General features: G+C 40.6%; 2 protein-coding genes across 3 annotated transcripts in view; one reads left to right on the top strand and one right to left on the bottom strand.

The window, feature by feature from the left end:
• garre1 (granule associated Rac and RHOG effector 1) overlaps positions 1-18,423 on the top strand; it is a 40,051-nt gene extending 21,628 nt beyond the window's left edge. For both annotated transcript variants that reach the window (XM_026174054.2, XM_080299976.1), the window contains exons 3-14: positions 2,445-2,657; positions 3,250-3,390; positions 3,652-3,747; positions 4,128-4,289; positions 4,508-4,666; positions 8,326-8,423; positions 11,439-11,564; positions 11,649-12,766; positions 13,749-13,914; positions 16,157-16,294; positions 17,006-17,081; positions 17,913-18,423. In XM_026174054.2, coding sequence (XP_026029839.2) covers positions 2,445-2,657; positions 3,250-3,390; positions 3,652-3,747; positions 4,128-4,289; positions 4,508-4,666; positions 8,326-8,423; positions 11,439-11,564; positions 11,649-12,766; positions 13,749-13,914; positions 16,157-16,294; positions 17,006-17,081; positions 17,913-18,233 — 2,814 coding nt within the window. In that variant the 3' untranslated portion in view covers positions 18,234-18,423. The remainder of the gene's footprint in view (positions 1-2,444; positions 2,658-3,249; positions 3,391-3,651; positions 3,748-4,127; positions 4,290-4,507; positions 4,667-8,325; positions 8,424-11,438; positions 11,565-11,648; positions 12,767-13,748; positions 13,915-16,156; positions 16,295-17,005; positions 17,082-17,912) is intronic.
• A 2,567-nt stretch (positions 18,424-20,990) lies between these two features.
• Positions 20,991-22,386, bottom strand: ss18l2 (ss18, like 2). Its single transcript, XM_026170493.2, has 4 exons — positions 22,041-22,386; positions 21,633-21,709; positions 21,465-21,549; positions 20,991-21,376 (listed from the first exon to the last, which is right to left on the bottom strand). Exons 1-4 carry the CDS (start codon positions 22,107-22,109, stop codon positions 21,314-21,316), a joined length of 294 nt encoding a protein of 97 aa, XP_026026278.1. The 5' UTR covers positions 22,110-22,386; the 3' UTR covers positions 20,991-21,313.
• Positions 22,387-24,694: the final 2,308 nt, after the last annotated feature.

Consider the following 24,694-nt stretch of genomic DNA (forward strand, 5'->3'; position numbering starts at 1 on the left):
GGAACAGATTAAACAAACCACATGATATACTGACATTTTCAACTTTCAGACAGGATACTGACTCTGAGTCACAGAGAAACTTCTTGTTTGGTAGTTTTCTTTTCTTTTTCTTTTGGTGAGCTTTCATATTGCTTGTTGCACACTATATAAAAAACGTTTCTTTCATACTTACAGGGGTTTTCCTGGCTCAGAATGTTCAGTGAGTTGCATTACTTTCTCTGAACTGTAATTAAAAAAAAATGTAGTTAAAAAATTGTCGGGAAAGGTAGGTTCTCTAACTTGTTATGCTTGTTATAAGAAAACTCATTTTATAGTTCTACCTCAGGCTTGCTGTGGTAGAACTTTATTTATCCAATGCGCACACTGACTCAGAAAACATGTTGACATCTATAATTTTAAATGAGATTCCCAGAATCCAGTCAGTGCCCAAAGAACTGAAGTCTTGCAATCAGATTTTTATTTTTTATTTTTAATATAGAAAATGAGCCAGGAAGATACAGACCAATTAAAATAAGTTGAAACTGAGTTGCATCAGTAATTGGGAGGTATAGAAAGATTCAAACCTCATGGTGTAAGGTGTGATGATTCTTCAGTCTAAATATAAAAGCACATGTTTCAGTGTGTTTTCGCCTCAGCAAACAGTTCATCGGTGGAAATCAGAGTTTGTGCCAGCTCAGACTCTGCAAAAGATGCTGCTTAACAGCCTCTTCGTAGGTTTTCTCTTTTGCACAAACCACAATTAAACTTTGCAAAAGAACATGAAAAGAAGCCTGAATATTCAGAGGATATTTCTGGTCAGAAGAGCTCATATAAATTTGTTCAGTTTCTGTGAGGTCCAGCATGTTAAACATGAGCCCTGCTTGGAATACCACAGTGCATGGTCTTTGAATTTTTCCAGCACTGCTTTCGTATGGAGGATTGAGTGTGCCTTCAAAAAGACTTCATATGAAAAAATGGAAAAATAGACTAGAAGCTTGTCAATGAAATGTGTACCCACACATAACAGCGAGAACTACATTTGAGTTCCCGCTGTAATTATCGTAAACTTAAACAAAATCAATTTCATTTGAATTTTATATTTAGTTACTCTAAAGTTTCACTCTTGAGTCATTTGATATTTAAATGGAATCTGAATGAGGCAGTAAATTCCAAAGTCATGAGCATGTCAAATATGATAATTTATTTGGCAACGTGTCCTATTTTGTAGTTGTTACAAAACCAATGAAACTCCAAAGTCATGGCGGTTTTATGCCTCCAGTCATTTGTGCATCTTAGTTTTGGTGTCCGTGAATTGTGTTAAAGAATGAAGATGGCTTCGTTGTTGTTGTTCCTGTCTGCCATCATAAAGCAACTGCATATTTCTTACTTCAGAACTCAGCCCTATCCCTTGAGATATTTTCAGCAGGTATCTGAAAAAGAAAACCCTGTGACCGTAGCGAACCCACGGTGTCCTATTTCTCTTATTTTGCAAACTGAACAACAAACAGCTTGTCTGAACTCAGCAAGCACTTGCTTGGACACACTTTGTAGTGGAATGATGTCAGTTATTATTGTCAACTTTGCACATGCTTTTCCCACATGTGTGGAATAGTGGATTTTTCTCTCCTTGCTATAATGTTCTTATATAATTATCTATTTATCTATCACTAAAGTTTACTTTATCGTAAAGTTTAGGTTTGCTAAAATCTGGTAAAATGTTGTATTTTGGAAGTTGATGTATTGGTTATAGAGATTTGGTCTTGCCATCTTTCACATTACGATTCTTAAGTTTGTGTAAAAAAACAAATAGGAAATAAGGTAGCAAAGTGTTTCTGAAAGAGAACTTAAGTTTATTTGTTGGATAAGTTTGAGATTAATAGGGCATACAATCGTTGAAAGCAGTAGCCAGACTTTAATCTGCCTGGTATTCATTTGCTGTATGTGTGTATAAACAGTTTAATGGTTGTCGCTAGCATGTTTTTCAAAGCATTTATCTTAATATGCTGCAACTCGAGCCAAAACACATCATGCCTGCGCAACATCCTGCACCAAATTTACCGAAACAAGCATATATCACAGCTTTTGAGGTTTACCTGTCAAGCATGATGATGTTTTGTGTATAGAAAATAGTTGACACACTTCTTAATTCCTGGAACTTTATGGTTGAACAGGCAGGCAAATGCAAAAAAAAAAATATTAGATGGAGAAATAACTTGTTGGTAAAGCAACCAGTCATTACTTGACGAATGCTTCATTAGATAGGCGCAAACAAAGCAGCAAGCAGTTTTGTTTTAATCAACAATAACGAAGCCCAGAGGCATGTGGACATACAGGATTCCACCTCTATGCTGAGGGCATCCATATTGTTTGGTTTCTCAAACATCTTGACTGAGCCACATTCAAATAATGAGTGCTCTTAGACTTAAGGTATGTTGTAACTGTAATCTCTGTGTTCTTTTTCCCAGGTACTAGGTCGGTGCTTCCTCACGGTGATGCAGGTCCATTTCCAGTTTCTATCACAGGCTCTTCAGAAAGTCCAGCCCGTGGCTCAGTCTTGCCTGGCCGAGGCTCTTGCCCAGGCCCAAGAGCGCTGTGCCAATGCCCGCTCCCAAAGCTCTGACCTTGGGCCCCTTACAGAGCTGGAAGAAGCTTCCCGCTCATGGAAAGGTGCAGCTGAGGTATGCAGCCACAGCCCCAGGACTTTTCCAGATCTAAGCTTTGGAAATGTGTGGTTTGTCTGTGTGAGGTGGAAAAAAAACAGCTTGCTACACATTCCTGAAAAATGCCAACAATTTATGATTTCCAGTCCAAATTTCCTATTTCCTCTTTTCTAGGCTGTAGCCTGTCTGTAAACTTGCATTGCTATGTTCTTTAAAGCCTATCTCTATGTAGGAGAAGCTGTTTTGTAAGAGGACCCAACTGATCTCCTGGCTTATCAGTCTCCAAGGACCCTTTCAAGATTTGTTGTATACAGTGAAGCAGAGAGGAGAATAGTGGGTTGATTGATTTGTTAAACTCGGGCATGCAGAGTGTTAGCCCTGCAGGGAATCAGCCTGGATAGAGGGAGACACCAGAGGGCTCATATTTCAGAAGCTACACAAGATAGGGTTTTTGCAGCATTGAAAGAAAACTATCAGTATTATATTAGCATTATACATTTATTCTCAAGTACTTCTTGCTTGTGGTGAGATTTTGTTGCAGTGCAACATTTCATTGATGTTCCTGCTGTAAATTGACCCAGAGCTCTTTTGTATGCTGCTGTACCCTCAGGCCACGGCGAGGCTGAGAGAGAGGGGCCGGGACGGCTGCCTGGCAGGCATCCAGGTTCAGCAACTCTTTTGCTCCAACAACACAACCATCCCTGAGCACCAGCTGAAGGAGCTCAACATGAAGATTGACAGTGCTTTACAGGTGCAGTATGAGTGTATAGATCAGGCTAGGAAATGAGTTGCTGTTATTCCAGAGTTAGACATATACTGAGGTATGTTTTAAGAATCAAATGGACTTTGATCTTTGAGGTTTTCTTTTCATTTTAATGGAATAATACAATGGAACTAGATGAAGTCTTATATTATAAAACTATAATATAATTACTTTAAAAAAAACGCAGAGAGGAGAAATAAAAACTGTAACATATTAAAGTAACTGATCATTTTCTTCTTCCCTGTCCAGGCTTATAAAGCAGCATTAGAGAGCCTCGGTCATAGTGAGTATGCTCTGAAGGCAGGCTTTCATCTCAACCCCAAAGCTGTGGAGGCAGCCTTACAGGTGTGTTCACTATCACAAATTGTAACATTTCCATGTCAAGGTGGCATGCTCTCTTCCCCCCCCCCCCCGTGTGTGTGTGCGTGCGTGTGTGTGTGTGTGTGTGTGTGTGTTCGTTCCCTTCCCTTCTGCTATTGTAGCGTGTTCGCTTAATTCTCCCGTCACTGTGGACTGGAGTTGGTGGCTGTCCACTGTTCCTTATACTTGCAATGATTTAATGCCTGTTAATTTCCCAGTAGCATAAAGTTTGTTTTTATGGTACTTGTATCATTTTAGTGTTGACACAGGAGTTGATTAAAGAATATTACGAACATATCTCATGTTTTTTGCTGTAATGAGTGTTTTGGCTGTTGTGTGTTTATATCCATGCGTGTGTCGTATAGGGTTGTTGCAGTGAGGCTGAGGCTCAGCAGGCGGGCAGGATGCAGACCACATCGCAGCCCATTCAGTGCGAGCTGCCCACCATCCCCGTGCAAATTGGCTCACATTTTCTCAAAGGAGTGTCCTTCAATGAGTCAGCAGCTGAAAACCTCAAATTGAAAACGGTATGATCCTCATCTCGTCTACATTCTGTTGTTTTTTTTGTTTCATCATCAAAACATTTTTCAGTGTTTTGAGTGATAACCTTAGCAGATATGTAGGCTCCTGAAGTCTCAAGTTGTTGTTGTTGGGGGGGGGTTAATACAGGTGTCTATATTGTAACATCAGCAAATATTTGTGATAGGCTGCTTTGGTAATGGACCGCCATGTTTTGTTTCTTTAGCACACGATGCTGCAGCTCATTAAGGAGGCCCTTGGGCAGAACGGAGTGACACCCAGAGATGACTCTCCTGTCACTGAGGTCCTAAACCAGGTCTGCCCATCCAGTTGGAGAGGAGCTTGCAAGACAGCTGTCCAGCTACTGTTTGCCCAGGCTGGTCTGGTGAGTATAGATGTTAGGTCAGAGCACCATTCAGTAGTGTTTGTAAGAATTTTAAAATCAATGGAAAAAAAATAAAGTGACTTTTATTATTATAAATATTCCTCTAGATTTTTCTCAGTTTTTCTAAATGCTTAAGAAAGTCACCAGAAATGTAATTTATTTAAGTTATTTTATGTGTCTATGCCAAATGATGACTGGTCTTGTTAACATCCACTGTGTAGTTGGTACCTCAGAACAGTGGATAGTAGGTGGAATACCTGTGTGAACAGGCTTCTTCACTGCCACTGAATCCTCCATCTGAGTATCTGGTGGTTTGGCTACTTACATCCCATTGTTTGTCCGACTTGTACTGAAGATGAGCAGATCTGTCTGCTTGCTTTGAGGCAGCCAGGAGGTGTAAACGAACACCAGTGACAGACAAAAGGGAAGAAGCATTCCTTCAGCATCTGGGTGAAGGATAGGCTCGTCTGGACGGGTCTGACGAAATTCAAACAAAACTCCCCCACCCTTCTGTTGAAAAGGAGAGTCGTGGGCAGAGCCATCAGCAAGTCTTTCCTCAGAGTAACACCAGTGTGTTTATGCTTCACTGTTTATTTCCTCTGTGTGGTCTGCCCTGCTTTGTGTGTCAAAACGGAGAGCTTGTTCCCGTCCAGCCCCATGCTAACTGTAAAACAATCCCTATATGATGAATGAGCGCTTTGCATTAGCTCCTTATCTGAGCCTATTACCACCAAACCCAAAATAGATCTTGCAGCGAGTAAGCATGGACACCCACCCTCGCACACGTTGTATCTTCTCCACACATTTACTCACATGCTCATTGTCATGCAATGCACCAAATATGACTCCCACAGAAATGTTTCTCCTCCCTGTTTTCTTTACGCTCATGTGACAGTTACAGTGAGAAGCACCGTTTCTGTTGTGTTCCTGGCAATGTTGCTCACTTTTTTTATGGCTGCCAGAGTGCACTAAAACAACACGACCTTGTCTGTTCTGCTGCATTACTTCTCTGTGTGTGTCTGTTTCAACATATCTGACCAACTGACTGCATCTGTGTGCGGTTCTCACATAGTTTGCCCCCCCCCCCCCCCCCTTTTTTTTTTTTTTTTTTTTTTAAAGGATGCACCTGCCTTTTTAATAACAATAGGGTAATTTCCTGCAATACAGGAAATAGACTCCTCCCACCTTCACTCCCTCTTTATGACCCAGCTACTCAGGTCTCAAGGAGCCAAGGCCACTTTCAAAGAACTTGCAAATATATTTGACTCCCAGCAGACAGGAAGGCTTACCTGTGTGTTGTGACTTGCTGATTAAAGTCATTCACCTTTCTCACCTTGAACTCTCGCTGCTAAGTAGGAAATTAATGAGAGGTACCAGTAACTAGCATTTGACTTCTAACTATTTTTCCACAACATACCATGCCTGGAAAAAAGTCTTAAATTAGACTGACATTTTCTTTGAGCATAAGTCATGTCCGGTTGCTTTTTAAGACTGTGTCAGTGTGTGTTGCTGTATATGTGAAGCAAGAAAACTTAAAATATAGAGTAACTTTTTTGATTTCTAAACTGTGACACATTTATATTATCTCTGACAGAACAGGTATACATTTTTACTTGATATAAAAGTGTCATGTAGCAGCATTATGTGTTTATTTCCTGAGTGGGCAGAACACGACAAGCCCAGGCATGTCTGACAGCAAGTGCCACATGTAAATGGTGAATCGACTGGTTCTTATATAACGCTTTCTACCCCACCTGAGCACTCGGTGTACTTTATAGCTCATTCACCCAAGTGCTTGTTTTCTGTGCTTAAGTGCTTTCTATCTAATATTCACACGCTGATGAATGCATCGTAGAGAAACCAGGGTCTCGCAAAGATACAAGAATACAATTTGAGTTTATCTTGCCCAAGTACCTCAAGTTGGGCCTTTTTAGGGTTTGAAACCCACAGAGATGCGGTGTTTGGAGTAAATGCATCCCAGCTGTCCGATAATCTTGACACATAAGGGATAACTAAGGGTTTTGACAATGGTCATGACAAATGCATATTAATGATCAAGAAAATGACCTCGCAGCCCATTTGTTCGTCAGTGGTGCTAGTTTCAGTCATTATGCAAATGTTTAAGGTTAAAGAAACCTGCATTCAGCTGAGGCTGAAGACGTCACTTGGATGTGTGATGAAACATTTCTCCCACTAAAAATGCTACATCCAGATGAACAGAATCAACTTTTTGGGTTGTCATGAAAGTGTTTTACTTCATCTGACAGAGTATATACACTTGTTTGTTTACTCATAGTTGCCAGAGTTTGTCTCCTCTACATAATGTTTAGTAGGTTTTTCACTTGCACGTACAGAAATGGCCAACAAGTTAATGTCACGTCGTAAGCGGTCACGTGTCCCCAAAATCTCTATGCAAGCCTCCAAGGATGGTTTGGTAAAAAGGGAGCTACTTCAAATACTTCAAACCTCCAAATAAGCACAATAAAAAGCAAGAATATGCAAGAAGTGCAAAATAGGCAATAAAACTGTTCTCACTAAAGGAGGAAACGGCAAACTTGTTTCACCAGTTAAGGGTCGAGCATGAAAGGAGGAGATGCTAGCAGCTGGTGACATGTAGACCCTGACCAGTACAGGATTTTAAAAGTTCTATATTCCAATATATCAGCCACTATATTTATTTTTCTCAGACATTTGAACTATACATAGATTTACTAAACATTTGTCATGTGTAGTTATTTCTGAGTCCTTGCTAAGATGATATGACGGTGCACTTGAGAAATGTTTTTACGCCAAAAACAATCTTGTCACAGGAACTTGCGGATTACTTTTTTCCTCCCAATTCTGCCCAGATCAGCTGATTGTTGTGTTCGTGGCGTTCCAAACATGGCACTAATAGGGAAGTGCTTATGAAGTTATTTGCACGCTTGAAGAAGTTGATCCTGGTTTTTCAAATGGCGCCAACAGGGAAGTTATGCAGTGACCTCTGGTGGACAAAATATGCAACACTGATACTGACTGAAGGGTGTTTCTCCCAGATCTTCTTTACTTTAACTTCATTTTAACCTTAAATTTAATTTAGAAGCCATTATAAATGCAGATATGAATATATGAGCACAAAGATAATATTTGCTGAGAATTGGTCTGAACTGATATTTCCGGGGGGACAAACTGTGAATGAAAATTTCTGATATTGTTAGATGGTGGTAAAGGAGGGTTTTAATCAGCTGGGTAAAATTGTAATTGTATCTGTCCGTATTCTGTAGGGTTTTGTAGAGTTGGTGTCTTTATACTCGCCAAGTTTGACGTCACATATTTGTAGCACTTTGGACGGTCTTGCATTTCAGTTTTTGTAACCTAGTGCACTGGACCACTGCACTGCAGATGGGTGGAAGATGCGAGTGTACGTTGGGTCAGTTTTTACCGCGATTTTAATGATAGTCCTGTACTGAAGTTAAGAGAGCTACAGATATACAGAGGGAAATGGTGCAACAGTTTGAAAAGAAAAAACTTCGTGGAAAATAAAATAAAAAATGGCAAAAAAACTTAGCAGCAATCCAGCACAACCTTTTTTTTTTTTCAGAAGATAAATCACAATAATGGAAAGAAATGGCAGGAAAGGTTAAGATGGCTAACAGAAGGGTATTTCTGTGTCCTGTCAGGTGGTTGTCGATACTGCGCAGATTGAGAACAAGGAGGCCTATGCTCCCCAGATCACTCTGGAGGGATCCAAGGTGGTGGTCCAGGTTCCTTCTACATGGTGAGTACAACGTGAGAAATGCAACACACAAGTTGTTTTTATGAGTTTTTGTTTTTTTTTTTTTTTTAACGTGGCATATAGGTAATATGTATACATTCTTTAATTGTTTTTGTTTGTATACATGTTATTCAGCCTTTTTGCCAGGAAATCATAATTAAAACAGGTACCTGGGCTGTTTACTACAGTCGCAATCAAAAGTTTAAGATCACTTGAAAAATGGCAGAAAATTATATTTATATTTTATTATATTTTGCATTGTTGGATCTTAACAAGCTTCCAAGTAGAGCGTCAACAACAACAAGAAGAAACAGGAGTGAGACAAAACAATTTTTGAGCATGCATTTTATTGAAGACAACACTTAAACTGAAACAGTTTAAATAGTTAATGTTTTACAGCTGATCAAAAGTTTCAGACCACATGCCTTTAAAAGGTGAAATCTGTGCAAAAATGTGGATTCATTGTCATTTTCTGTCAGGTAGTCACACTGTCATGACGTTCTGATGGTAAAGGCGAAAAACCTTTCCCTTTATGAACGTGGTCGGGTTGTTGAACTGCATAAGTAAGGTCTCTCGCAGTGTACCATCGCTGCTGAGGTGGGGCGCAGTAAGACAAGTCATGTGGAATTTCTTAAATGAACTTGAGGGTTATGGAGCAAAAAAGTCAAGTGAAGACCCAAAGAAATTTCACCAGCAATGAGGCAGAGGATCCAATTGGCTGTCTGTGAAGACACTGGACGATCCTCGACCCAAATTAAGGCGGTTAGTGGTGCCAACTGCAGCCCCATAACATCAGACTGCATCTGAGGCTGAAGGGGTTGAAAAACAAAAAACGTCTTCAAAGGCCTCGTCTCCTTGAGCGCCACAGACCTGACCGTTTGGACTTTGCAAGAGAGCACCAAACATGGGACATTGAAAAGTGGAAGAAAGTTTTATTTTTTGATGAGAAAAAATTTCACCTTGATGCAACGTTGCTGGCATGACAAGCAGATCCCAGCAGATGTTTTCTATGCACCACAGTGGGGGGAGCGCCATAACGGTCTGGGGTGTTTTCCTTTAATGGAACAATGGAGCTTCAGGAGGTGCAGGGGTGTCAAATGGCCGCTGGCTATGTCCCCATGTTGCAGAGAGCATCCTTCATGACTGAGGGCCCTCATCTCTGTGGTAATGACTGGGTTTTTCAACAGGACGATGCTACAGTACACAATGCGCGCAGGACAACGAACTTCTTCCAGGAGAATAACAGGGGGTCATCCTGCATGTTCCCCTAATCTAAATCCAATTGAGAACCTTTGGGGATGGATGGCAAGGGAAGTAGATGTCCTTCGTGCAGCCATCTTCAACACTTGGAGAAATGTTCCCAGGCACCTCATGGAAACGCTTGCATCAAGCATGCTGCAACAAATTTTTGAAGTGATCAATGGTGGAGCATTGTTTTCAATAAATTGCATGCTCAAAAAATGTTTTGTCTGACTCCCCTTTCTTCTTGTCGTTGAAGCTTTACTTGGAACCTTGTTAAGATCCAACCATGGAAAATGATTTTTTTTCCCCCCCATTTTTTAAGTGGTCTTAAACTTTTGATTGGGACTCTATCAGTTCTTCGTCACACTGGCTTTTAATAAGTGTAAATTTAGTCAACCTTAAAAAGCTGCATCCCAGTGCTGTCTTATTTGGCAGTTGGTTTTATGATGGCAAATATCCGCCGTAGACTGATTTTTATTTTTTTATTTTTTTATTTTTTTAAATAAATAAAATAAGATTGATGAGGCCAACCACTAGTTTTTGAAGACAAGTTATGATGGCTGGAACCAGACAGGATGAAAGACGGGCTGGATCTTATTGTGAAACAGGGGACAGACATGAGCATAGTCTGCAGTCATCAGAAAAGTGTTTACTGAGATCACAGACCAAGAGAGCTGAAAGTTTGTTTTTTGTTTTTTATTTGTTTTTTTATAAACTTCTTTACAACAGGAAGTCTTTTTGCAGCCAGAAGAGTTGCCCCCTGCTGGCCATTAACAAGAATACAGGTTTAAAGTATTAATGTGTTGGCTTCACTTTTCAGAGCCAGAAGCTTTATTCATCCTTTACAAATTCTGTGGCCAATGCTGATGTTTAAATAGATGACAAAAAAAACAAACAAAGAAAAACTGCTCTTACACTGCAGAACTTCAACTTTACTCATTAATAGCATCAGCTGTAAATTTTCAAGCACACCTACACATGTGCTGACTGAGCTTTGGGTAATAAATCAATGCATTAGTATCTGAACCTTTTCATTGTGGGTTTGTGAGCAGACAGCAGAATTTACAGTCCCTTAGTAAACAGATAAGTAACATACAAATCTAGACTGTTGGAGACAGTTGAAAATTGAAGGCAAGTAAATTGAAGTTGGTATTATGGAACAAATCAACACATGCTGTTGATTTGGACGGTTTTATACAGACTTTAAAGCTTAAGGCTCAAGAGGGATTGAGAATGTGTTTGATATAAAATATTTAATAAACAGTGAAATGCTGGTTAGTGCCTTCATACTTAGGTAGTATATAAGAGATTTTTGTGTAAATGATGTGTACTTTAAAACTAAGCCATATCATTGGTATTTGTGGTGTTAGAAAAGTCAAACTGGTTTTTGATTCAGAGCACTTTTATAATGGTCCTGGAAGAAGGTGTTTCTCAGAGGCTTTTATTTAACTGACTTTTTTTTTTTTAAAGTTATGTACTCTAATGCAGTGCTGATATTATGTGTGTTGTAAATCAAGTCAAACTAGTCAAAGCAAGTATTATTTTAGGGAATAGGGGAAGTATTTCTTCTTAAAACCTCTGTGTCGTGTCACAGTACATAGTTTTGTGATGAGTTTGAGTTTTTTATTTTAATAAAAGGAAGTGTGGGATCTTTTCTTGTTTATAAATATCACATGCCAGATATTCATCTCACCTGAGCCTTTATGTGTAAGACATACTGTTGGACTCACAGATCATGTCCTGTCCTGTTGTGAATGTTTGTGTCTTTGGGTTCAGGTGTTTGAAGGAGGACCCAGCTACTATGTCCTTACTCCAGCGAAGCTTGGACCCAGAGAAGACACTTGGTCTTGTAGACGTGCTTTACACAGCGGTGTTTGACATCAACAGGTGGAAGGAGAGAAAGTGAGTAGATGTTAGTAATGATTAACGATTTCATTCCATGTTTTGACTAGCTAACACACATTTCTTTTCTCCTGTCCACAAAAGAGAGCAAGCCTTGCCCACTATTCAGATACAGCTACAGAGAGAGAGCCCAGACTATGGCATCCCCACAGACTTGCCTCCAGGTACCAGCTCCAAGACCTCTAGTGGACTGCCCAAAACTATATCAAAGCTCACTTCCAAGTTCACAAAGAAAGTCTCATCCAGCTCAAATAGCGGAGGCAGTTTTTCCATCCCTAGTACTCCATCTCGCAGCATGCTAACAACCAGTAACTCTGAGGACAAGGCAAAAGGCATGGGCCACAGTGATGGGAGGCTACAGAGCATCCTGCAGATGGGCAGCCTGCCTTGTACCTCTGACTCCACTCAACAAAACCAGCTGGCCAACGGTTCAGTTTCTGAAGACCAGGGGATGAACCTGCCCACAGACCAAGAGATGCAGGATGTCATTGACTTTCTCTCAGGATTCAACATGGGCAAATCCCAGCAAGCCTCACCCCTGGTCAAGAGGAGGAACTCTGTGGCTTCTGCTAATCCTGCTGAGCTGAAGCCCCCAAGTGGTCCTTCACAAGCCACCTCATCAATCTCTCACAGTGCCCTGCAGCCTCCAGCTCAGACCCTGCCTCAGCCCCAGCCTCAGCCTCAACCTTCACAGCCAGTACAGAAACAACAGCCTCAGCCTAATCCACAGCCGCCTCCCCAACAGCAACAACAGCCCCAGCAGCAGCAGCAACCCCCTCCTCCACCACCTCAGCAGCCCTCCCCACAGGCCCAGCACCTCTACTACCAGCACCTCCTGCAGCCCATCACTCAACAAGCGCCTCCCCCGCAGCTTCCTCCCCAGCAAACCCCACCCCAGGTCTTACCACAACAAAGAGTGGCAAGCAAGTGGCTGGGCACTTCTGGACAACAGCCTCCGCCGCAAGGACCCCCAGCAGGGCTATCACCCCTAGGTCCCATTGGGCAGTGGGCATCATCTGGACTGCCAGACTTGAGCTCAGACCTGTACAGTCTGGGCTTGGTCAGCACCTACATGGACAGTGTCATGTCAGAGATGCTGGGTCAGAAACCCCAAGGACCTCGTAACAATACATGGCCCAACCGGGACCAGAGTGAGGGAGTGTTTGGAGTCCTGGGGGACACATTGCCCTTCGACCCAGCAGGTGATGTTTACCTTACAGTTTCATGTTTGAGTTTACATCCATATGAAACAGAGTGAACATTTATTTATATAAGAACAGCTCAACTCTTTAAGTTAAAAAGAAGGCAGACACTCACATCCAGAATATGAAGAAGTTGAGAGCACAAAAATCAGCATGACTAAATTCACCATTTTTGTTACTTGCATTATGCATTTTGGTAGTGATATCCATTAACATACTATGTTCTTATTAAATAAACAAATAATGTTGATTGTGATGAGATGAGGGAACAAACCAAAGAGCCTTTTATTTAGTTTTCTTTCACTGGGTTAGGTTAAGTTTCAGCTAATCCTGCAGCATTGATGGCACTGACTTTCATTATTTTAAAACCTCAGAGAAGCTTAGTAGTGTCTCTAACACTTTGAAAGGTATAGCTGGAGACAAATGTTCAGGAAAGGGGTGTGGGTGGCCTGAGTCTCCCTACAGTACAATCAAGATGAAACCATTAAGAAGATGGTAGTGGGTATCAAGCTGACTGTAAAAAGTTTTTAATTTAAATTCAAATCTTAATCGTGTCATAAAAGAAAATTAGCTTTCAAACATCAGCTGATATCAAAAATAAAGATGCGACTACCAGACAAATATTACTACAGTGCATAAAAGACACTGTAATTTGACTAAATTGAGCAGATTTTTCTTAAAACCTGAAGGGTGACATAAGACACCTGATATAAATATTGGTCAGGTACGATGAGAAGTTATGGCTACAACTGTAAGTTGGTGATGTGCGCTGAATTTAGCTTGTGTCAGTTATATTTCTTACAGTGCAGCACACTCTTTTGATTGCGTCGAGGCCCATTGTGCAGAGTTGACTTAAGGCTATTGTGATTTTTCTGCTGTGGTAGACAGTCTGGCTGAATAGATTGAGCTCCAGGGAGCGAAAGAGAAAAGCTGAGGGTGTCAGAAACTCATAGTTGTGTTTATCCTCCCTTTCCACGCGCAGTTGGCTCGGACCCGGAGTTTGCACGTTACGTCGCCGGCGTCAGTCAGGCCATGCAGCAGAAACGGCAGGTACAGCACATTCGCCGCCCCAGCAACACGCGCAGCAACTGGCCAATGCCTGATGAGCAGCACAGGACCTGGTCCCACCCAGAATACTTCAGCGAGGGGTTGGTACCCATACATCTGCTTTTACCACTCATTCATTGCCAGACAAGTTGACATTTTAGCACGTGTCCCACATAGGGATGTTTAAGAATATATAATGACCCTCAATCAACCAAGCTATTTCAACTAGAATCAGAGTAAGGGCCTTTTTATTATGCATGGTTTTAGTTATTCAACCTATGCTGTTTCATTTATATGTGACAGAGATTCTAAAAATGCTCTTATGTTATTGGTTAAAAAACACCAATTCTACAAATAAATTACATTTTATAATATGTGTCTATTACTATTTCAAAAACAGCTGGTCTTTGGTTCAACAGTACTAAAACCCAAAACTTTGGGTATGTCTAAGTGAATTCTACAGTATTCTGTTATCATTTTAACTCAAAAAATATCAATAAACAAATTGTAATAAAGTCATCATGTTTTTCATCCTTTTCCTTCCATGCTTCTATTTAAAACTGAACCTAAACAAACCTTTGTAGAAAGGTCATTTGTTTATTATTGGGATCTGACCAATCAGTATTATATGTCAGTATTAGCTGTTTGCCAATCTATCTCTGTCAGCATTCATAAGCTGATAAATGAAAAATTAAAGAAAAGAAACCATGTTATGAATATTTACTTAGTTTGTCATAGTTAAGGTCATTCATGCATGTAAACCAGTAATAAGAACCGCGGCAAATGTTAAGATCATTTCTTTATTTTTTGTATGTCAGAAAGCAAAAGAAAATCAGTCAATCAACAAATGTCAGTTTTGGTCTTAAAATTCAGTTACACTCGGTCTATTGTAGGTAAAGATCTTAACATCAAACATTCAATTAAAAAAAGTATTTTTCTTATAAGACAAACTGGTAGTGAGTTGTTTTTAGGAGGAGTCTTTTAGCAGCACTGCACTTACAGGGGTTGATTTATAAGATTTTAGTGATTGGCTTTAAGGTTTGTTGTGACCAGGTTTCAGATAGCATCTCAGAGCTGCTCTCCCCTGCCACTGTGTGCACAGCCTGAGGCAGATAAGAACCTTCTTGCTGTTGATGTCTCTGAATTTAAGATGAGCAGATCATGGTTCTGCTGTTGGAACACCTAAGCTCTGGATAAATCTGCCTGAGGAGCTGTTATCATCTTTTAGCTCAAACATTTGTTTCTGCTGATATCATTCCTTTGATTGGCCAGCCATGGTTGCATTCCTGACATTGTTTTCACTTTGAGAGTCTGTCTCTGTGTGTGTGTGTGTGTGTGTGTGTGTGTGTGTGTGTGTGTGTGTCATTATGGCAGTGCTCCTGTGAGGCAACTAGCACAAAGGTGTTTTTGAGGACTTTTAAAAGTGTTTGTTTTGTCCAATTAATTTAAATCATGTAAACAGCATCCAGAAAGTCATTTAGGAAAAAAGAGAAATACACTATACAAAATAAAGTAAAATGCAGTACAATATTGTTCTATCTTCTGTTGATGTAGCTTTGACAAAATCATATACTCTTAACCACAGATAAATAAATGCTTCCAGAGCCAAGAGCCTATGAAGTCAACAGTAAAGTGTGTACAGAGGTCAGGGCAGGGGGCTGCCCCATAGATTTTTGAGACTGGAAGTCTTTTTGCAACCAACAAAGGTCACCCCCTTGTGGCCATTGCAAAGCATGCATGTATCAGCAACTTCACATTTTAAAGCCAAAAGCTGTAAATGACAGCAGTATGCAGCATCGTGCTGATTCTCAAATGTGACAAGTACAGATCAGTGCTTTCCTGTTTATATGTTTGCAATGCAGGGATGTCTGACTTTTGGTAGTTTGAGAACCAGCATACTGATGGGTTTCACATATGGTACATTTGTTTTGAAATGTGAAAGCTTTCATCGTCGTGGGCACTGGCATAGTTTTAAACTGTCAAACTGTGTCATGTGATGTTTTGATTATGTTTTTAATTTATCCAACATTAGCAATAAGTGAGGCATTTAGCATGTTTATCCTGGGTGCTCTTGTTTAATTCCACCCACATGTGACACACCATCCTGCTCACAGATGCAAGCAGATAGAAGTAAACAAGCCATCATTGCAGTTATGCGATCTCACTTTTAAACCCTATGCAAAAATGTATCACTTTTATGCAGCTTTTGCTTTGAATAAAGGCCGAGAGATACTGGGCTTTAAATTCAGATGTTTAAGTTGTCTAATTTTGTTGGTTTTGTTATACACAGTTTTTAGTAACTAATAGAGAAATTGCTAACACCTTCTCTGGTTGTGCCCACAGTGATGCTGTAAACAGTGGTTGGTCAGCCAATCAGGGGGACTCGGCCAGCTCTAGTGACGAGACATCTTCAGCCAATGGTGACAGTCTGTTCTCCATGTTTTCTGGGCCAGACCTGGTAGCTGCAGTTAAACAAAGGCGGTAAGTCTGAAAGTCATCCACTTGTGGTGTTTATCTTGTTCTGTCTTCCTGGTTTGGTCCTTATGGAGCCCCGCAAGGGACATGGGAGAAGAAAAAATAAAGCTGAAGTTTTGCAAGATCTTGCAAAAGTTTTGGCCGCATTCTTCAGAGGCCGCCAGCTTGAAGCTGACCGGGAGGTCAAGGCACGATGTGCCGGGAGTGCGGTGTTCCCCCCGACTGTAGTGAGCCTCGACCTCCCGTTAGCTTCGAGATGGTGGGTAACAGACGTCTCCTAAAATGTCGGAGCACTTTTGCAAATATGTGATGTCATGATAAACCGAGCAGATATTTGACGTTTACACAGCTACATTCACGCCTCAAAATATCTTAAAAGTTTATTTTGTGACCCACAAAGCGTAATATTAAAACTAAGTAGCTGCCGCCATTGTTGGAAACGAATTGGCTGGGCCGCGCTATGAATTCTGGGATAGGTTGGGTTACGAAGGATACACTGACTCGGCCTTCAAATGTGACCTGCAAAGTATGCAGTCTATTTTGCGAGATCTCGCAAGACTTTTGTTTGCAAAGGCTCATCGTAATTTGTTTTTCTCCCATGTGTCTTTCGTGGCTCCGTAGGTCATCGTGTTTATCTCAGTAAAAATATCTGCTGCAGTTTAACATTCATCAGATACTCTTTGTGAGTATGTTCAGTGTAGATTTCTCTGTCCTCAGGAAACACAGTTGTGGTGAGCCTGAGGTGTGCACTCTGCCTTCACCACCTCTCCATCACATCGGCGACGATAGCCAGGTAAAGTTTGAACCCCTCTGTGCCAGTGAAATGTCACACTTCATTTTATTTTACGCTGGACTAATTATAGATTCCTGTGTTTAAGAATGGTTCAGGAACTCCCCCAAAATAATAAATGTGTCAAACGAATGTGAACAAACAGCTGCTATGAGTCCTAAATGTCTAGGTATCAGCTGAACTACACCCAGATCATACTTTTATGCAATACCTGTTTGTACCACAGGATTCTGCAATGAGTCTGTGTAACATCCGTATAACCAGGCAGGTCATTAATGGTAGCACACAGTGGATGTAGCCACCGTGACATCATGGATTGGTTAGGGAAGTCCCGTTATGAAGCCTTTTCAAGCAAGGGTAGGAATTGGCTCCAGAAGTGCATAATAGACTGCTGTGAACATTCCCATGAAATCCTCCTTTCTGACTCTTGGAATTACCTGGATTTACAAAATGAGCCTAATATTCTGTTTAATATGATCTGAAAGTAGTGATTGAGATTATAAAGTCACCAGGAAAATACTGAAGTCACAAATGTCAGATTAAGTCACGTTCACTTCCTCTTCATTCTCAAACCCAGAAGCTACATCCGTGTTTTACACACATACATTAAAAGATGGCTGTTGAGAGAAAAATTACAGTCTAGGAAAAGCCAAAACCTCTTGAGGAGATTGGGGTAGGGCTGTAAATTAAAAGAGCAGGAGCACTGGTGAAATGCTGCCCCCTGGTGGGGAAGGTTTAGAAACAGTTAGCAGAAGATGATTACAAAAACGCCTTTAACCATTTCTACTATTTTTGATTGCATGTTGACTCGTCATGTTCCGGCCTCCTCCACAGGACAGCAAAACTAAAACTTGGCCTCCCAAAGCACCGTGGCAACACTCCACCCACACCAACACCATGCCCAATCCCAGTTCTTCCTTGTACCAGATGAACATCCCTCCTTCTTCCCAGTGGGGTGACTCCATGCCAATGCTCCAGTCTCCCGTGTGGTCTACTGCCAGCGACTGCTCCCCCTCCACCGGCATCTCCTCTGGTTTTCCGTTCACCCAGCAGCAGCAGCAGCAGCAACAGCAGCAACATAAACCGATGACCAAGGGCTTTAAATCCTTCCCCGTCAAGCATGAGCACAGACCCTCCTACCTTCACCAGTACTGATCTCGATCTAATGTCTAACGAGTCCACGGTGAAGTGCCACAGAGGACCCGTAGCTCTGTTACATGAGCCACTGAGTGGGCCGAGCTACAGCCATTAAACTCCACACCCAGCGAATTGGAAAATTTCAAAAGCCTCACAGGCAACGTAAAGTATACACACTGGCTCGACATTTTTTTGTATCTATATTTTTCCATGTCAAACATCCCCATCAGAAAAAGATGTATTTTGAAGTTTTTCAAACTGCCATGTTTTAACCATGAAAGGTGCGCATGTCGTGCTGGCAGCAGTTAGTCAGGTGGTCGTTTCTCTGTCTGTCGAGCAGAAATTTCCTCAGACAAGAGCTGGAGACGTGCAAAGCCGTCACCCACTTGCTTCTGCAGCTAAAAGTGTGTGTGTGTGTGTGTGTGTGTGTGTGTGTGTGTGTGTGTGTGTGTGTGTGTGGAGGGGATTACAAGGGGGCAGGGGCTTAAAATGCTCTCATTTTGCCCGTAATAAATATACTGTGTCTACATAGCTGTAACTGCCAAATCTCATGCAAGATGACCCAGAATACAGCTACCATCTACTGTTTCATAGCTTGTAAAATAGTGAAGTTGAAATATAAATATTTAGTACTTTTTATTAAGAGGCTTTGAGCAGGCTCAGCATAAATATAGTAAGTCACTGCAGAGGTGTAATTTGAGAGAAATACACTACTTTTTCAACAACTGACCAGAGTTAAGAGTTATAGCAGTAACTATGTGCCATGTTGGTATCGATAGCACTTGCAGAATATTATTTCCAACCAAAGCGTTGTTCGGAAGACGAATGGTGCTGAAGAGATGAGAGGCAGTCTGAGATTATTGATCAACATGAAGTTAAACACCCTACTAGATGTGAGCATTAGGGAACATCTTCATTTCCTCTTCTCTAATTGGCAGTTGTTGGCTCCAGATTGACACTAACTCCCATAAACCTAACGTTTCTTCTTTGTTTAATAACACAATATTTTTTGTGTACAATTATTGACAGTATTAATCTTATTTTTGTATTTTCTTACATGTTATACCATACTGTATGTTAGTATTCCTGCAGACATATTACATAAAACATTATTTTCCACCTCCCAATATGTGAAAAAAGCACATGTTTTTCCTACAGAGTTTAACTACAGCATCGATCTATAAAGGTTACCAAATACGCCATGCTAAACACTAAAACATTGTGTAACGAGGGTGGGTTTTTTGTTGTTGTTGTTTTGTTTTTTCAAGCCCTTGTTTCCTCCGTTCCTATGGCAGTGGGCTGTATTTAAAAGCCCAGAATGTTATCTTTTTGTGATGTTTGCGGATGCCAATGTTGCCTGTATTTATGAAATGACACCATGTTTTCAGAAAACTAACATACTTAACATGTTTACAGAGAATTGTTTGCTGTATATACATATAAATATATATCTTTTTATAGTTAATGTGCTTTGCACAATCAAGATATAGGGTTTGTTGCTTTTTGTCTGTGTTATCTCCCTAACTGTTGCAGCCTTTTTTAAGACATCAGTACAGACCTTGGACTGTAACTGTTAGCTTCTCAGCTGTGTCAAATGGTTTACTAGTGGCTTCTAAAAAAAACACAAAAAAAGAGAAAAATAATAATAAAAACATGTTGCCCTGATAGAAGATATGAAGGGGGGCTGCTTGGCTTATGTTGCTTATTGTTCTCTTGAGCTGGCAACTGAATCTTTCCAAGTGTACCAGCAATGCAAAAAATAAATAAAAATAACTAGCAATTCAAAATGCTGTTGTTTTTTTAAATTTTTTTTTTTTTTTTAAACATAAGTCTCTTGCTGGTTTTCATTTTTTTCCTCCCGCTTACTTCACCTATCGTCTGCTTTTTATCTGGGCCTGGATTACAGGGACTGCAGTCTAAACAGACCTCCTCCTCCACAGCTGTGTGCTCCAGCGCCAAATGGAGAAAACACACAGCCATTCCTAAGCCAGGCAAAAGATATCTCTCCAGCATGTCCAAGACACAAAACAAGACAAGGAAGCTTTCTTAATCGAGATACAGTTGACCCTCAAAATTTGCGGGGGTTACATTCCTTTAAAAAACTGCAAATTCTGGATGTGGTTCAAAAAAAGCCTTTTTTTTTTCTTCTTTTTTAAATTTAAGGTTAGTTTAAACCCTAAATATGCTTTTGTGTGGCGTCTTATGGCTTTTAGAACAAAACGAACAACATGCAGATAGCTACACGCAGAGATGCATTAAGGAGAGCTGAATTACGCTCTCGGATTGGCTACTTTCTGCCTCTGAATGGTATCTCACCATCTCAAACAAAGATATCCTCTGAAACAAAACTGCAACTTTGTGGGGGAATACTGTAGCCTGTGTTGTTAGTTTCTGTATAATGTAACTTGGATATATGTAGGTGTGGTAGCTTTCAAGTTGTAGCTCAAGGCCTCAGAGAGGAAAGAAAAACAGCTGGGGTGTTCTAAACCAGAGTGATAAAAGATGCTCCTGCTGAAAGCATTTAAGTGGATGTGAACTCTACACCTCAGGTTTACTATAACTGCAAGCCCTTGTGAAACCCTACACCTGATGTGCCCCTTCCTTATAAATTTAAGTACCTAGTGCTGTTAACACACCTTTCACAGATATGAATGCTGAGGAAGGTGTTGGGTTGACTATAGGTTGTACAGATTCTGCAGAATAATTCAGGCGTAACAGGGGAATAGTGTGCATCAATACAATATAAAATCTGAAGAGACAAAAAGCACTCATGACTAGTGCAAATAAAATTTTATTTTGTTTCCAATTTTGTCCGCAGATATCCAGCTCGACCCTGAAATGGTTTACGTCACTGAAAACGGTTCATACTGAAAACATTTTTTTTGTTGTGAGATCATTCTCGACTGGCAGGGTGCTTTGAGAGGGCATTTTCTGCCAAGGCTAGAGACCTTTTTCCTGACAAATAACAGGAGGTGGATCCTTTGCTTTCATCTCCAAGTTTTGTGAACTCCACCTTGGCAGTTTCTGTGCAATTATGCTGTCAAATGACCACAATCACATGCTTCTGAGGAAGAATGCAGCTGTCACAGAAACTGCAATCAGCTGCCCTCTGTGTGCCCATTCACAGCTGCTGCTGAAGCTGATGTGTCATTAGATGTGCACTAGAAACGAAGACAATAATAGAGCATTAGAAACAAGCCACCTCCATCCTCATTATTACTGCTGCTTCTGTGTCTGGGCTGTGTTTACATTTGATGTGGAAGCTGCACTGTCGGGACTTGCATCAGCTATGGTTGCCAGGTAGACAATGTTGCGATGCAGAATCTGTTGGTATCTGTTGGAAAATGGAAAAAAATAAATAACAACACTATGAAGTCAATCAACAGCATTAGTGGAGGAGAGGTTCGTGTAACTTACTGCACACACTCGACCGCGCGTCCTTTCTGCATGTACTCTGTAATGCATCTGATCAGTTGATCGTTTTCATCCAGTAACTGGAACAAAGCAGAGAATCCGGCAGGACCAGAGAGAAATTTAGAGAGCGTAAAGCCACTTACAGCAAAAAATGACAAAGGTTTTCACGGAGTATTGAACCATGTTAATTAGATAAGGCCCTACCACAACCACTTTTAACATTTTTTCTAAACCCGTCACCGGGACAAGTCCGTGTAAAAAGTCAACAGCCAAATGCGAAAAGGTTACCAATTTCCCCCCCAAATAAGGGTGAACGTATAAACCTGTTAGCAAGCTAATTGCTAATCCAAGAACGATCGAGTCATAAAAACAACGTAAAAGCTTCTAAAATATACGTTCTTGGTGTCTTACCCTCTGTATCGTCTCTTGGTTGACTGTAGCTTTTCCTCTGAGTTTCTTTGGTACAAACACAATCGACATGTTTAATTTAATCCTACTACAACGATTTCGCTTTTACGACGCCAGCTGACCGGAGAGCTTCTTCTTCGTGGGACGTATTATGTTCGACTCACACACGGGGAGGCAGGCACAGCCCAGCGGCCGAGGGAAACGTCAGTGGCGGGAGCCGACCAAAGATGATATGTGCAGAAAGATGGAGCACTCCATTGCATCGAAGGCTGAACGCTAGATTAAAGAAGCTCGTTTCCGCCACTGAAAAGACGTACTATCGCATTGTTTAAAAAAAATTAGATAACCTAAAAATTGTAGTTTTTAAGTCGAACTTTAAATAAATTAATTGAAATTTTGACTTAGGAATCCCCAAGTTTGTTGCAGGTTTTGATAGATTAACAATAAACTGGGGAGGAACTGTCAGGTGTTCAGCTTGATAAAGATGTCTTTCACGTGCATGTGTGTGTATTTGCATATACACTCATTTGATTAGGTACTAGTGATGGGATTTCCGGCTCTTTCGGCTTGGCTCACTAAAAAGAGTCGGATTTTTCGGCTCCCAACTGGCTCTTCAGGTTGTTTTGTTGCTTTAATTAATTTATTATTAACAATAATATAAAATTATGCACAAAAGGAATTACTAATGTAAAAAAAAGTGGTTTTATTTATATATATTTATATATAAATATATGCGGTGGCCCCTAGAGACAAAGCACATACACGTAAAAACTCCAAAAAGCATGTACAAATTCCAAAACACATTTCTAGCGTTAACTGACCTTCCAAAACAGAGCTACCTAGATCACTTAAATTGCACAATTGAAAGCATATGTGTATTGTTTGTGTATTTATACACAAGCATTCATATATATTCAAATAATTTAAAAAAAATGTTCATTTACCTGTTACTACCACACACCAAATCCGTTCGTTGGTACTTCCTGGCTTGTGTAGCCACTAGGTAACAAAAGCTCAACACTGCGCCTAGCTTTCTGGAGCACTTCTGTTGTCTTTTGTAAATGTCTTGGAGTTTGTACGTGCTTCTGAGTTTTTAAGTGTTTTAGAGTGTGTACGTGCTTCGGAGTTTGTACGTGCTATGGAGTTTTTAAGTGTTTTGGAGTTTTTACGTGTTTTGGAGTTTGTATGTGCTTTGTCTCTAGGGGGCCACCATAAATATACTTTTATTTATTCACTCCACATAAAATATAATAAATAAATCATGTAATACAAAAAACAACTATTCACATTTCAATTTTTAACTATTTAAATTTTCAGCTTTTTCCTTTTAAACAAATTTTAAGTGAAACAACACAAAACACTGCAAACCACAACACAGTTAAATATAAATTAAATTATGAAAACAAAAAGAAGATGCATATTCTCTCTCATATGGGCCTGCATGAATAAACTTTTTGAATCCTTTATCATCTGCAACTGAAAATAGTTGTGGATGATTAGTATACCTTTCTAATGTGACGTTGTTGTCCCTGGCTCTCTTTCTTTCTCTCTCCCTCCAGCTCTGTTCCTGTGCTACTGAGAGTGTAACTACCGCCCCTCCCCCCCTCTTCCCAGCGCAAAGCACAAGGCTCGCGTGCAGAGTGAAGCGGAAAAAAGTGCAAGAGAGAGGCTGAGAGACAGAAGGAAAAAAACCAAGATTCCCAATAAGGAGCCGGCTCGAGTCGTTCACTTCAAAGAATCGGCTCTAAGAGCCGTTTCGTTCGCGACCGACACATCACTATTAGGTATGCCTGATCCACTGTTTGTTTACCAAATATGTAACTAACACACACACACACACACACACACACACAAAACAAAGACACACTTTAGAATGCTTGAACGCTCCTTGATAGGACCTACATGTGATATATTATAGTGCTTAAAAGGACCTTGAACTGACAGCAACCAAGAAAACATTGGAAAAGTTTTGATAGAGTTTTACAACAACAACCAAAACCATTTTCAAACGTTTCTCACCAATTTAAGAGCAAAAAAACACATTTCACCATGTCATGTGAAATATTTGAAGGGAGCATTTTGGGAAACCACTACAAGGTAGAAGCTTTTCTTGGAGAAGGCACCTTTGGTCTCGTAACCAAATGTCAAAATACAAAAACCAAGCAAGCAGTGGCTATTAAAATCAACAAGAGCAAACCTGAAATTTTGCAACAGGCAAGGTGGCAGGTATGTCCTCTGTGTGCAGCGATTCCTGGTACCATTGTGCAGACGATTTGGTATAGAGCACCCGAAGTTATGCTTCATATTCCATATAATGAAGCAATTGACATGTGGCCTCTGAGCCGGCTAGCTGTGGAGCTTGCTACAGGGTTGCCACTCTACCCTGGGAAAATGGATTATGATGTTTTAAAATCCATCACAGACACTCAGGGCCAGCCACCAGACTATATTCTAGACTGTAGCATGGCCACAGAATATTATTTCAGAAAAAACGACCACAGCGAACAGCGCTGGACATTTAAGACAGAAGAGCAATTTCAGTATGAGACAGGATACCAATCCAAGGACACTCGACATATAACACTGCAGCATCTTGATGACCTCAAACGAGTAATCACAGTTAGAACAGGACCTGAAAGTGGCACAGATTTATTGGT

The sequence above is a fragment of the Astatotilapia calliptera genome, chromosome 1 (genome assembly GCF_964374335.1).
Source record: "Astatotilapia calliptera chromosome 1, fAstCal68.1, whole genome shotgun sequence".
Taxonomy (NCBI): domain Eukaryota; kingdom Metazoa; phylum Chordata; class Actinopteri; order Cichliformes; family Cichlidae; genus Astatotilapia; species Astatotilapia calliptera.

Excerpts from the sequence above, each read along its gene's own strand:
- ss18l2 (XM_026170493.2), bottom strand. The coding sequence starts at position 22,109 with ATGTCGATTGTGTTTGTACCAAAGAAACTCAGAGGAAAAGCTACAGTC. Across the intron at positions 21,710-22,040 it reads ACCAAGAGACGATACAGAGG|TTACTGGATGAAAACGATCA; the intron begins GTAAGACACCAA and ends GCTTTGTTCCAG. Across the intron at positions 21,550-21,632 it reads CGCGCGGTCGAGTGTGTGCA|ATACCAACAGATTCTGCATC; the intron begins GTAAGTTACACG and ends ATTTTCCAACAG.